The sequence below is a fragment of the Schistocerca piceifrons genome, chromosome 4, assembly GCF_021461385.2.
Source record: "Schistocerca piceifrons isolate TAMUIC-IGC-003096 chromosome 4, iqSchPice1.1, whole genome shotgun sequence".
Classification (NCBI taxonomy): Eukaryota; Metazoa; Arthropoda; class Insecta; order Orthoptera; family Acrididae; genus Schistocerca; species Schistocerca piceifrons.
This window is the reverse complement of record NC_060141.1, coordinates 499654099-499668631: the sequence shown is the minus strand read 5'-3', so window position 1 is coordinate 499668631 and position 14533 is coordinate 499654099. Positions and strand designations below refer to the sequence as shown.

General features: G+C 43.8%; 1 protein-coding gene across 1 annotated transcript in view; it reads left to right on the top strand.

The window, feature by feature from the left end:
• The window catches only part of LOC124795020 (RNA polymerase-associated protein CTR9 homolog), a 111085-nt gene that overhangs the window by 10921 nt on the left and 85631 nt on the right, over positions 1-14533 (top strand). Inside the window, exons 3-6 of the mRNA XM_047258785.1 lie at positions 9455-9694; positions 10089-10357; positions 12288-12483; positions 12629-12736. Coding sequence (XP_047114741.1) covers positions 9455-9694; positions 10089-10357; positions 12288-12483; positions 12629-12736 — 813 coding nt within the window. The remainder of the gene's footprint in view (positions 1-9454; positions 9695-10088; positions 10358-12287; positions 12484-12628; positions 12737-14533) is intronic.

The window sequence follows — 14533 nt, the reverse complement described above, 5'->3', positions numbered from 1 at the left end:
CTCCATTTCCCATTTGCATATCCTTTTGATTTACACTTAAATTTTCCCCAAAAATCTCACTGCTTTTAATTTTAGGTTTCAACCAGCTTTCTATACCTAGCTGTGTGTGAGCTTCACTGCTTTTCAGGAGCACTACAAACTCTGGCACTTTGTTGTGAAAGCTTTGACAGTTAACCAAGAGGATTTTAGTGCTCTCACCTGTGGGAGGCACTTCTTTCAATCTTACACTGTTGCGTCTGGGCTGCCTTCAGCTATCGTTATCTGGATTGGATGGAGAGTCGCCTAATCTAGGAAAAACCTTGCGTGCACCCCACACACAGTCAGTTACCTGACAGATAATGGATTGGAGATCTGCGAACAATGTCACTCACTTTGTAAATGTTGTTTAATGTCTAAACACAGTGGGCTAAGGATTATCTTGCCATTGTCGTGTTCATTTCAGACAGTAGCAGACGCCATATCGATATAGTGGTGTTCACATAAGCAGTTATGTGGCGGTGTGGTGCACAGTGGCTCTGGCCAATAGTGTCTTTCTGCATGGTTTTTATGTTAGTTTAGGTATGGTGAAGGTACTTAGCCACTATAATGTTCATCACAGGTGGCATAAAGTAAACATCAACTGTTGCGATAGTTTTTCAAGCATATGGTAATTTTTCCATCAAGAACAGTGACCCAGGTCAGCACTTGCCACAGTGTTTCCAATTACTGGGGTAAGCAGTGGGTAGAACGCTCATCTTTGCAAAGCACACTGCATACCTCCCTTCTTTCTTGCACACCACTATAGCAAGAGGGAAACTTGCAGGCATTTGAGTTGTGTGGTTCATGTGCACCTTGAGGCTAGTCTCAAAGTTGATATTTTGGGGTCAGTGATGGTGTTTCCCCTTAAAATTACTTGCTAGCTGTCCGTACTCACATTTTGTCATAAGGATTGTTGCAGATGGAAACAAATGTGTGATAGAGGTTTGGAGGTTGTGCATCTCATGTAGTCTGTTTTGGATTATTACTAGTATTACTTTTAAGTCATTATAATTTTTACTAAAACTGTTGTAGAACTCTCACAACATTTTTTCAGTTTCCTACTGAAAGTGCCACCAAACCATGATTCTTTTTTTATTATTCTGTTTTTGTCTTGAACTCAAATGTTGCTAAGCTTGGTTTTATTCAAGAAGGAGCTTCTGTGCAAAATTTTGTTCGGATTGGAGATAGTCAGTTGGGGTCCATCGGTCCACTTGCTGTGGATCTGCTTTATATAGAGATACAGAACATTCATCCAAAAAGAGCAGAAGCTCTGGCTTTATGGGGTTGGTCCATATACCCCAGCCTTACCATCCAGCTGTAAGGGCAGGTACATGGAAAACTGCAATTCAGCAAAACAACTGGATCATCCCAAGCCATTAATTCATCACTTTTTTCTGGTACTAATACATGCCTTCGGAATGTATTGAGAACAACATATTTCAGTAGAACTTTTGGATTATTGTAAAAAATTGATTTGTTGCTTTTCTCTTTATAGTGCAGTGGGAAGTGACCAACAAGTGGGCACTTTTAGATCTAAATAAGTTAAAATTACTAAACAACATGATCCCATTCCAATAAACAAATGTCATCAACATTATTAGATGCAGAAATGAAAGGGGGGGGGGGGGGGGAGAGAGAGAGAGAGAGAGAGAGAGAGAGAGAGAGAGAGAGAGAGAGAGAGAGAGAGATATGCACACTCTCACAAGAAAGTGCGTGCCCACACAGTCTCTCTTCTAAGAGTTGTCAGGTACATTTTCTCTGACGTTTCAGCAGATATTTTCAATTTTGTTTATGCAATGTGTAACTGGAGTCAGCCAAACAAATACTGCTCTTCATGCCCTTTAAGCAACACCCATTGTCAGTTTGCTTCCCATTCCAAACAAAATTATTTTTACAATGAAATTTTACATGCCCATTTGATACAGTGGTCTAAAATTACCTTAGTGCAATATTTGTTTTATTGATATTTATGAACAGAAACAATAAAACATGAAGAATATTCAGTACTCCAAAAGCGACAGGACCATCATAGCCCATGTTGGCTGCTACCACCATACCTCAGTGCTGATGGAGTACTTTGTCAATTTTCGTGTTTTACTGTTCCTGTCAATGCATACTGATAAAATAAATATAGCACTAGACTAAGTTGGGGCTGCTCTATCGAATGGGCACATAAAATTCTGCTTTAAAAATGATTTTGTTTTTTACCAGGAAACAAATTGTTTCTGTTGGCAGTGGGCATTGCATGAAAGACATGGTGGGCAGTATTTGTATGGAATGACTCCAGATATGCGTTAAAAAAACGAAATTGCAAGTATCTGTCAAAATACCAGAGAATATGCCCCTGACTCTTGTAAGTGACACCATGTATATGAGACAGAATTGTTGACCAGTACAAGAAATCTCAGTATTATCAAAAGACACATATAAAAGTACATACACTATCCTAACTTTTGGAGTAAATAGTTTGTACCTCAGGGAGGGGAAATGGGTAGATTGGGAGCAACTAACCTCTTGTGAGATCAAGGGGAGGCCTTGTTCCCTTGCCCCCTGCGGGTTCAGGGGTTAGAATAGGCCCGCGGTATTCCTGCCTGTCGTAAGAGGTGACTAAAAGGAGTCTCAAAAGTTTTGGCCTTTATGTGATGGTCCCCTGTTGGGTTTGACCTCCATTTTTCCAAATTCTTCCGCAGAGCGAGCCAATTGGGGAAGGGCACCGTACATGGTGCATTTTGTCCATCGTGCATTAAGACCTCTAGCCCGCTTTCTCGTCGTCGCATTGCCGTCCCGCTCGTTCTCCATCTCTTGGGCGAGGATGTGTTCATGGATGCAGTTTTCACTATGCACTGTGTAGTGTTGCTTTTTGTGGAGACGACAGCCATGGACTACGTGTCACCTAAATCCAGCACGGTAGCCAGTCCGTTGTGGTGGGCTGCCATGTACCCTGTTGGTTGTAGCCCCCTGACAACACAGGGGTCGCTCTACTGATGCCTGCGCCGTTAACTCCCCACGTATGCCAAGCAGTAGATGCCCATCTCCCTGGGGCATCAGGACTCCCGGCCATGGCCATCCTGCCAGATGGCCTTTGCTGAGGCTGGGTGGCACCCATGGGGAGGGCATCAGGGCGGATGACCCGCAATGAAGCGTGGTACATCATCTCTCGCTGGTGGCCAGCCGCCAGCAGTCTCTAAGCTTTCTTGGGCTCAATTTAATGCTCAGAAGTACGATCTGAAAACGTTCCCCTCCGTGGCCACACTGTGGGAGGAGCGTAAGTCTCAGGGTGGCAGTCACAGTTATTCGCCCCCATTCTTAGTTTGTACGAAAGCTGATGGGGAGTCTTTTCTATCCACAAAGCCTCAGTTCTTCGTCGAGCATTTAGAGGACAAGTTTGGGGAGGTGGAGGGCTTGTCTAAAATGCGCTCTGGGTCAGTTTTGATAAAAACGGCATCCTCTGCCCAGTCACACAGGTTACTTGCTTGTGACAGGTTGGGGGATGTTAAAGTTACCATCATCCCAAATAAGAGTTTCAATATGGTCCAGGGTATTATTTTCCATAGGGACCTACTTTTGCAGTCTGATGACGAGCTGCGCGCCAACTTAGAACGTCGAGGTGTCCATTTCGTCCGGCGCGTTCATCGGGGTCCGAAGGACAATCAGGTAACTACCGGTGCCTTCATCTTGGCCTTCGAAGCTGATACATTACCAGAGAAGGTCAAGGTGATGGTCTACCGATGTGATGTCAAACCCTATATCCCTCCCCCGATGCGGTGCTTTAAGTGCTGGAAGTCACATGTCTTCCCGCTGCACTTCCAGCCTCACATGTCGAGATTGCGGACGCCCATCACATCCCGATACTCCATGTGCCCCGCCTCCCATCTGTGTCAGCTGCGGAGAGACGATTCACCTTGCTCGCCAGACTGCAGGATCTTACACAAAGAGCGCAAAATTATGGAATATAAGACTCTGGACCGACTGACCTACACTGAAGCCAAGCGGAAATATGAACGACTACATCCGGTACGAATGACTTCCTCCTATGCTGCTGCAATGACAACCGTGTTAGCCCCATCAGTTCAGCATATTCCAGCCACATCAGAGAGCCGTACAACTCCACATGCCCCCTTGCCTGTGGGGGGCACTATCACCCCTGTTGCTCCTGCGCCACCTACCTCAGGAGCAACACTCCCCCACACATCAGGGACATCCGTCCCCGCTTCTCAGCAGGAGAAGGGTCCAACTTCTTCGGCTTCTCACGCTCGCAAAGGGTCCCTTGGGGCCCTCCATTTCCAGGTTTCCACAAGCGGGAAGGCTGACGACCGACAGTTGCGTAAGTGCCAACAATCAGCTGGTCATAGGGCTTCACGATCCTCCTCCGTCCCGGAGACTGAATCGGTGAAGCCCTCCCAGCCAGTGAAACCCAAGGAGCAGCGTGAGAAATCGAAGAAGAAGAGCTCTAAGCCCAAGGAACTCGCGGTGGCATCCACCCCACCGCAACCTTCCAGCTCTACGTCTGAGGACGAGGTGGAGATTCTGGCGTCTGCTGAGGACCTCAATCTCGCGGATCCCTCAGACGCCATGGATAGCACTCGCACATGTGCTCAATTGGAGGCAGCAGGTGACCCAGCGGCCTAATTTGCCTTCCCAGTCCATTCACGCCTTTCTCAGTTATGGACAATACCATCCTCCAGTGGAACTGCAGCGGTTTCTTCCACCATCTAGCTGAGCTCTGACAACTTATCAGCCTTCACCCTTTCTTCTGCATTGCTCTTCAGGAAACTTGGTTTCCTGCAATGCGAACCCCTGCCCTCCGTGGCTATCAGGGTTATTATAAGAACCGGGCAGCTTATGAAAGGGTGTCTGGTGGCATCTGCATCTATGTCCTTAACTCTCTTCACAGCGAGTCTGTCCCTCTACAAACAGCTTTAGAGGCTGTCGCTGTTCGGGTGTGGACGCCACAGGCTGTTACCGTCTGCAGTCTTTACCTTCCACCAGATGGTGATGTTGCGCAGCATGTCCTGGCTGCGCTGATAGCCCAAATGCCGCCACCTTTCTTGTTACTGGGCGACTTCAACGCCCATAACTCTCTGTGGGGTGGGTCAGTGGCAACAGGTCGAGGCGCCACCATTGAGCATTTATTGGTGCAGCTCGATCCTAGGTTTTAAATGATGGTGCCTGCACACACTACGGTGTGGCGCATGGCACATACTCCGCCATCGACCTTTCGATCTGCAGCCCTAGCCTCTTACCATCTGTCCAATGGAGTGTGCATGACGACGCGTGTGGTAGTGACCACTTTCCGATCTTTCTGTCACTCCCATGGTGTCATTCTTCTGGGCGCCCCAGCAGATGGGCTATGAATAAGGCTGACTGGGACTTGTTCTCCTCCATTGCCGCTATTGAGCCTCTCTCTAATGATGACATTGATGCAGTGGTTCACTCAGTCACCACCAGCATCGTTACTGCCACAGAATCTGCCATTCCTCTTTCTTCTGGGTCCCCTCGGCGGAGGACTGTGCCTTGGTGGTCGCCTGAGATCACTGAAGCGGTTAAAGATCGCCGGCGGGCGCTCCAGCGTCACAAGCAACATCCCTCCATAGAACACCTCATCGCTTTGAAACGGCTGCGTGCGCAGGCACTCTGCCTTATCCGCCAACGCAAGCAGGAGTGCTGGGAGCGGTATGTTTCCACCATTGGCCTCCATGTCTCTCCATCGCAGGTCTGGGACAGGATACGACACCTCTGTGGCTATTGAACCCCCGTCAGCGTCCCAGCGCTCTCACTGAATGGTGCAGTGCAGTTTGTACAGACTCCGACGTCATTGCCAACCGCTTGACAGAGCATTATGCTCTGAGTTCCGCTTCTGCAAATTACCCCCTGGCCTTCCGCTCCATTAAAGAGTGGATGGAACGTCGGATCCTTTCGTTTCGCACCCACCATCCAGAATCGTACAATGTTCCATTCAGTGAGTGGGAATTTCGCAGTGTCCTAGCCACTTGCCCTGATACCGCTCCTGGGCCAGATCGCATCCACTGTCAGATGCTACAACGTCTTTCAGTGGACTGCCAGCAACGGCTCCTCGACCTTTACAACAATCTCTGGGTCGAGGGTGAGTTTCCGTCGCAATGGCAGGAAAGTATTGTTATCCCCATTCTGAAACCTGGCAAGAACCCTTTGGAGGTGGACAGCTACCGTCCCATTAGCCGCACCAACGTTCTTTGCAAGTTGCTTGAACGGATGGTGAGCCGGGGTTGAAATGGGTACTGGAGTCTCGGGGCCTTCTGGCTCCGTCTCAGGGTGGGTTCCGTAAAGGCCGCTCCGCCGCCGACAATCTGGTGAGCCTGGAGTCGGCCACCCGTACTGCCTTTGCCCACCGTCAGCACCTGGTCGCTGTCTTTTTTGACATGCGGAAGGCGTACGATACGACATGGTGTCATCACATCCTTTCTACGCTTCCTGGATGGGGTCTTTGCGGTCCACTGCCGATTTCCATCCGAAATTTTCTGTCGCATTGAACCTTCCGCGTGCAAGTCACAGCCTCACATAGCTCCTCCCGAGTTCAGGAGAACGGGGTGCCACAGGGATCTGTTTTAAGTGTCTGCCTGTTTTTAATAGCAATTAACGGGCTTGCGGCAGTGGGAACGTCATGTCTCAGCGTCCATGTATGCTGAGGACTTCTGCCTTTACCATAGATCTATTGGCATTGCAGCCGCTGAACGTCAGCTTCAGGGCGCTATCTGTTAGGCGCAGTCTTGGGCTGTAGCGCATGGCTTTCAGTTTTCGGCTGCCAAGACCTGCGTTATGCATTTCTGCCAGCGACGCACTGTTCACCCGGAGCCACGGCTTTATCTTGATGGCGATCTTCTTGTTGTGGTTGAGACACATAGGTTTTTGGGTGTAGTTTTTGATGCCCGGTTGACTTGGCTGCCTCATATTCGGCAGCTTAAACGGAGGTGTTGGCGGCATCTAAATGCTCTGCGATGCCTGAGCCACACCAGCTGGGGCGCCAACCGATCTGCCCTCTTACAGCTCTACCAGGCGTTAATCCAGTCCCGTCTGGATTATGGGAGCCTGGTTTATGGTTCGGCATCCCCTTCTGCGTTGCGGGTGCTGGACCCACTCCTACACAGCGGGATACGACTTGCCACTGGTGCCTTCCGGACCAGCCCTGTGGACAGCATCCTCGTGGAGGCAGGTGTCCCTCCACTGCGGTTACGATGCCAACTTTTGCTGGCCACTTATGCTGCCCATGTTTTTAGCTTGCCCGGGCATCCAAATTATCGTCTTCTGTTCCCACAATCGGTTTTCCATCTGCCAGAACGTCGGCCCTGGTCAGGTTGTACGATCGCGGTCCGCGCCAAAGAGCTTCTCTCCGGGCTTGGGGTTTTCCCTGTTCCGTCTCCTTTCCGGGTCCCTTTGTGTACACCCCCATGGTGTGTTCCTCGCCCTTGCCTTCGGCTCGACTTGGCACAGGGCACGAAGGACTCAGTCCCTCCGGAGGCATTCCGCCGCCGCTTTTATTCCATCCTGGCCACGTATCAGGGCTCTGGCGTTGTTTACACTGATGGCTCGATGGTTGCTGGTCGTGTCGGTTATGCTCTGACTCTAGGGGACCACTATGAACAACATTCATTGCCAGCTGGCTGCGGCGTTTTTACTGCTGAGCTGGTTGCCATTTTTCGTGCCCTAGAGTATATCCGCTCCTGCTCAGGTGAGTCCTTCGTTATCTGTAGCGACTCCCTGAGCAGTTTACGAGCTATCGACCAGTGTTTCCCTCGTTCTCATCTGGTGATGGCTATGCAGGGGTCCCTGCATACTCTTGCCTGTTTCGGCCGTTCTGTGGTCTTTGTGTGGACCCCAGGCCATGTTGGGATACCCGGCAATGAAAATGTTGACCGCCTGACGAAAGAGGCCACTAGTAAACAATCTACGGACGTTGGCCTCCCGGAGACTGATTTGCGAGCAGTCTTGGGCCGCAAAGTTTTCGCGCTATGGGACGCTGAATGGCGCGGTCTGACCACCCCTAACAAACTCCGTGCCGTCAAGGAGACGACGACTGTGTGGCGCTCCTCCTTGCAAGTCTCTTGCAAGGAGTCTGTCGTCCTCTGCCAACTGTGCATTGGGCACACACGGATGACGCACAGCCATTTATTGCGCCGTGAGGACCCCTCTCTATGTCGCTGCGGCTTGGCATTGACAGTGGTCCACACTTTGTTGGGCTGTCCACTTTTAGCTGTGCTCAGGCAGACGTTTGCCCTACCTGATACACTCCGTGCCCTTTTAACTGATGACTCTGCTATGGCAGGTTTAGTTTTGCGTTTTATTCGGGCAGGGGTTTTTTATCATTTAATCTGAGTGTTTGTTATGTCCTTTCTGTTTTGATTCTGGCCTTTGGCCTACGATTTTAGACTGAGTTTTTTTTAATGTGTTCTCGGTGGTTGGCTTTTCCTTTTTTTTTTCTCTCTCTCTCTGGTCGGCCAACCACCATCACTCTCTGTGTGATTTTAATTCGTTTTGTCTTGTATCTGTATAAGTCATTCTTGGCTTGTGTCGTCTGTCGTCCTTTCCATTGTCGTTTATATTCTGTGTGGGTGTTTTAGTTTTGGAAAAAGGGACCGTAGCAGTCTGGTCCCTTTAATCCCTCAAACCAACAAACCTTGTTCTCTCTCGTTCTGCTGTCTAAGTGTGCCTTCCTCAATCTCACTCTCCCCTTCCCGAGAACGAGACTATTAATTCCTAAAGCTAGAATAGAATAAGTACTTTCACGAGTGTGTGTCAGTAATACTGACATTTCTCCTGAAGTACTAGCCAGCCTTTCAGTCTTGTAATATGAATGTCGTCTTGTGAGAACTTTCCTTTTGAAACGTGTGTGGTTGAAATTAGTCAGTCTTGAGAGATACAGTATCTACCGTATGCTACTATAACAAGTGACCAGCTTTAAAGAGATGGAAAAGATTTTGATGGTTCTCATTAATCCCATGTTGCAGGCACATCCTCATGAATAGGTTTAGGTGAGCAATAACCAGCTCTGCCTCATTTGAAATTGCAGCTGAACAAAAAATCAGCTACTTAAAGATACTGTCTTGCTCAGTGGAAAGCCTTAACAGATTATTTATTGAGACCGAAATTTACATATTGGCAACTAAAACCGAGGCACACCCAGAGATGCTATTGGGAAATGATAAGACCATTAGGGATGCTTCTAAGTGGTAGTGTCTGCAAGAAAATGAATAGTAAACACTACACCTGTTTTTATAGACAAAGATCTTGCATTAGCAGAAAGAAGACCATGGGAAATAGGTGCAGATCTATAGCAACCTTACTTCTCTTTTTATGGTGTTACACATGGGTATTATTTATAGAAAATAAGTACATTGTTAACATCTTTTGTCATATGTGGTGTATCCGTGAGAATAATCACAGTATCTTTACATTATTTCAGTTGGAATATTATAAGCAAGAAAAAATTGATGACTTCATTAAGATATTGGAAGCATCTCGGACAGATGCTAACATCGATTACAGAGACTTCGAAAAAGACCAAATGCGAGCTTTGGATATGCTGGCAGCATATTACGTACAAGAGGCCAATAGAGAAAAGAACAAAGATAAGAAGAGAGAGCTCTTCACTAAAGCGACATTGCTCTACACAACAGCTGACAAAATTATTATGTATGATCAGGTACGTATTCATTAGCCACACACATTAATCATTGAAGTGTGGAAGTTTAACACATCCTGTAGTTTTGTGATGTGAGTTGTTGTCTAAGGCATAATGCTTTGATTGCCATTGTCTTGAATGATTTTTGTGGCAATAGGTCGTACTTTATTCCAGTTGCTTCATTCTTATTTGTTATCTACTTCTCTTATTTTTAACTCTAAATTTGAATAAGTTATATTCTTAATACATTGGTTGACAATATTTTTTTCTAGTAATCCTGCTGATTTCCTTTCTTATCCTCATTCAGCTGAGATAACACTTCATCCCATATTGTCTCAAAGATGAGAATTGTGAAGCCTTATTGTTACATTCTAGACTGATTGATGTTTCCTACAACATTATTATTATTTTGCAGAACCATCTTTTGGGTCGAGCATACTTCTGTCTGTTGGAAGGCGATAAAATGGAACAGGCAGATGCACAGTTTAATTTTGTGCTAAATCAGTCCCCAAATAATATTCCATCATTGCTGGGTAAAGCCTGCATTGCGTTTAACAAGAAAGATTACAGAGGAGCTTTGGCTTTCTATAAGAAGGCACTTCGCACTAACCCACAGTGTCCAGCTGCTGTTAGGCTTGGTATGGGGCATTGTTTCATGAAGCTTGGAAATCAGGAAAAAGCTAGGTAACACATTTTCTTTCTGTCTCAGTGCGTGTAACTATCAGAAATATGTTAAAAATATGTATAATGATATAATATGAATGTGATTATTGGGCTTCCAGTACATAAAGTGAAGTTGATTATTTCCTTTCTAGAAAGAACAATACACATAACTGTGCTACTAGATGCATACACTGTTTTGAGTAATTTCCTAGCTAACAGTATTTTTCATCTGTCGGTGACAATGCTAGATTTCATGTTGTATGGTACAGCTCAGATTTTTAGTTCACATTTTTAATTTTTGTACAGTAGTATTTACATAAGTAGTAGGTTAGATAATCATCCATTACTATTTCATTCCAAACATTTTGACACTGCGGTATTCCCTAGCCACTAGCTGTGTTAAGGATGAAATTTTGTACTGAAGGGCATTGTGTGCAGAACACTATAGTCTCTTTGCTTCAATGTAATATTTATTATCTGTCAAGACCATGAGTGGAATTACTTTCAGTTTAAAAAAAATCTTTATCTTTAGAGCTACATGCAAGGAAGAAACAGCAACATGAAGTTCTATTTTTAAGCTCAGAGACATATGTTAAAGTATTGAAATGTATGCCAGAACACAGCTGTCACTAAAATAGTAATAGGTCTACACAATGTACATATTGTACAGTGACATGTAGTACATATTTTATTGATAGGTGAAATCAACTAATAATTATGTAGTCTGAAAGCTGTTTGTCTTCTTCAATTCAAATCCTTGCTTATTTTGCTTTCCTATGGCTACTAAACTCTTTTACTACAAAATGTTATTGAGTAACCACTCTGTATATCTAAGTAAAGTAGTAGATTCAAAATGTGTTGTATATCATCCTTTGAGGGTGAAATCAAAAATTGTTCTAAAATTGCCTTCGGCAAAGTGTCACATGTCTAACGGCTTAGGAAAATGTTTCCTTAATATCTCCAAAGCTATTGTGTGTTAGCTATTTACAACAATTGCTAGTATGGCTTCTGTCTAAACTACGTAATTGTTCCCATGACATAGTGCAGAGGTGCTGAGTCACAGATAGGTACAACAAAAAGACTGTCACAAATAAAGCTTTCAGCCATTAAGACCTTCGTCAACAATAAATCTCACACACACACACACACATATATTCATTGTTTTACCTTGTTAAGATTTCACTTGTATTGATCGAGTACTCAAATCAGTTATGCTCTTTTTCTTGACAACTTCTTTCCCTACATCGTAACAGTGGAACACTTTCGAACAAACAGCATTTTTGTGCCAACATTTAAAGTCAAACAATACTTCAGCGCATGAGCAATCACACACACTTTTAGCCTATTTTAGTTTTTACGATAACTTTATATTTATGACATAGCCATGTATACAATTGTGTGACATTATTTTCTGAATATATCTTAAAATTCCTTTCTGTGAAACATTTGTTACATGTCCCTTTCATTTGCCCTTCATTAATAAAAAAAAAGAGCATACACACTGTGCACCGCTGCTTGTTTTATTGTATCCTTACAGCTTACGTTACAGCTTTTCGTACAGGATACTGTCATTGATATCAAATTGCTATGTGATATTTACAACAGCATAAGAATTTTATGAATGCAAGGTAGTGAATGATAATTTGAAAGGAATTGGCTATGTCTCCTGATTCAGAAAGTTTTTGAGAATTGATTTGGTGTTATGACTAAATGTCTCAAGTAGTGTAATTTGCTTAACTTCTTGTAGTCTTGCCCACATTTTCATAATTTGGTTTCAGATTACATCCATAGAAATGAAACTTAAGTATTCTGTTGTATAAATTATAAACGTGGAGCTACCTTTGCCCTCTAAAAGTGGAATAAATTACCTCTTGCCCACTGCAGTTTTATTCCTCAATGTTAATTGTAGACCCACTGTGAATTATGTGTGCAATACATATTATGTTCCAAGGTTGGCATTTGAACGTGCCTTGCAGTTGGATGCACAATGTGTTGGGGCACTTGTTGGATTGGCTATTTTAAAATTAAATCAACAAGAACCAGAATCTATCCGAACAGGAGTTCAGATGTTATCTAAAGCATATACAATAGACTCAACAAATCCAATGGTACTAAATCATCTAGCAAATCATTTCTTTTTCAAGAAGGTATGTTAATTATGCATAAGTACTTGTTTTAAATTATCTAAAAAGTATTGATCTTAATAGTCACCAAAATACCGATGATTTGAGTATCCAAGTTGCCCATTTTTTTGACTTACATATTACTAAAAGTTTGACATTATTTTCTCAGGATTACAACAAAGTGCAGCATCTGGCACTACATGCATTTCACAACACCGAAAATGAAGCAATGAGGGCTGAAAGCTGTTACCAGCTAGCACGTGCATTTCATGTTCAGGTAGTCTTTCAGATAATCTTTGAGATATGTGGCAATATAAATGGGAAAGTGTCAACAGCACTTTAATATAAATTAAAGCTACTATACTGTAGGAAATTTATACTAGATGAGCAACTGTGTATTAAATTAAAATAAAATAAGATAAAGATACAAGAAAACCTTCATTTAACAAATGGCAACATACCTAAATGTGAACAAAGGCGGCAGAAACACATTTGTTGCATTTCCTATCTTTTCATCTGGCATCATTACTCTGTAGAAAGCTAAAAGAACCAATAACTTTTTTCTTCACTCTTTGAGTATACGGTGGTTTCGTAGTTCATTTTCTTCATAATGAATTAACAAACCAACATTAACAAAACCCACCTCTACTAATTTGTCGGAAGTGAGGTCCACCAGTTATGCGAAACAGCATTTTTTCCTCAGTACCCAAACATGTTTCAGCACCACTGTTCCATCATCAGTGGGTTTCCATTTTATTTATTCTGTAATGTGAACGTTTTTATTAAATGATTATAAAACTATGTGGATGTTTAGTTCAAACAGTAGTTTGTTTCTTTTTGTTAATACCTTTACACTTGGCGTGCATGATTTTTCTGGATTATTCACTACAGGTAGCTTGTCATCTGCAAACAAATGATGTTGATGAGAGATTTTGCTGAGAGTTAACCTATCATCTAGAATGTAATTTAGCTTGTCATGATATTTCGTGCCTAGATTTGTTTTTACTTAAGTTTTTGTGTGGCAAGCCCTTCTCCGCATCATGGTGAGGTGTCGTGATGCACACATAAATATAACACGTATTTTCCCCAAATAAGCTCGTAAAAGCACTTTTCACTTCACCAAAACACAGTGTGATTGTGGTTTGTTGTGTGTCCCAGCCCAGTAGCTGTCCTGTGTGTGTATGTGGTTCATCAATCAGGCATATGTTGATGGCATAATATGCCTGATTGATGAACCACATACACACAAAAAACAGCTACACTATGAAATAACTTACACTCAAAAATTATCTTCACATTAGAAACGGAAACTAACAACACACTACGTTTTCTAGATCTCACCATACATAAAACAAACAACACACACAACTTCACAATATTCAGGAAACCAACAACCACAAACACCACCATGCACAACCTGTCCAATCAACAATTGACACATAAGCAAGCACACTTCAGATCCATGCTCCATGGATTACCATATTACCGCACCTGAAAAATGAAGCTTGAAAACAAGGAAAAAAAAAAGTTTCCCTAATGTAAGCTCCACCTGAAATTTGAGACCCGAAATTCAAGGGAAGAGAAAAGATTTAGATCGCACCTCCAAATCGAAACAAAGTTGGTGCATTGTAACGTGAGATGCAATTTAGGTCGAATGGATGAAGATACAGCTACAGTAGTTTGGTTCGAGTCGTAAGCTTAGCAGTTAAGCTTTGCCAGGTAGCTATTGCTGTGCATCCGTATTTATAGGGGTACCCATCCTTTTTCATGTGCTTCATCTGGTTTGAATCGTTTGCTTATTTTGCTTTGATCTGATATGTGCGTTCTCTTTGCTATAGGTGTTTATGTCACTCTAAGCTGAAAATGCATTATTGTACTGTGTCATGCATTGTTCGTGCATTCTGGTAATAAATGTTTACGACCTGTCGCCGCTCGCAGCATGGCTTGCTTTTGTGCGCACTACCACCACTTGCAATAAAAAAAGAGAGGAATTGTCTCATTAGCGAAACAGTGGCAAGTGACTGCTATTTGTTGTTACTTACACTACTGCTTTCTTTGATAATGATCAACAAGA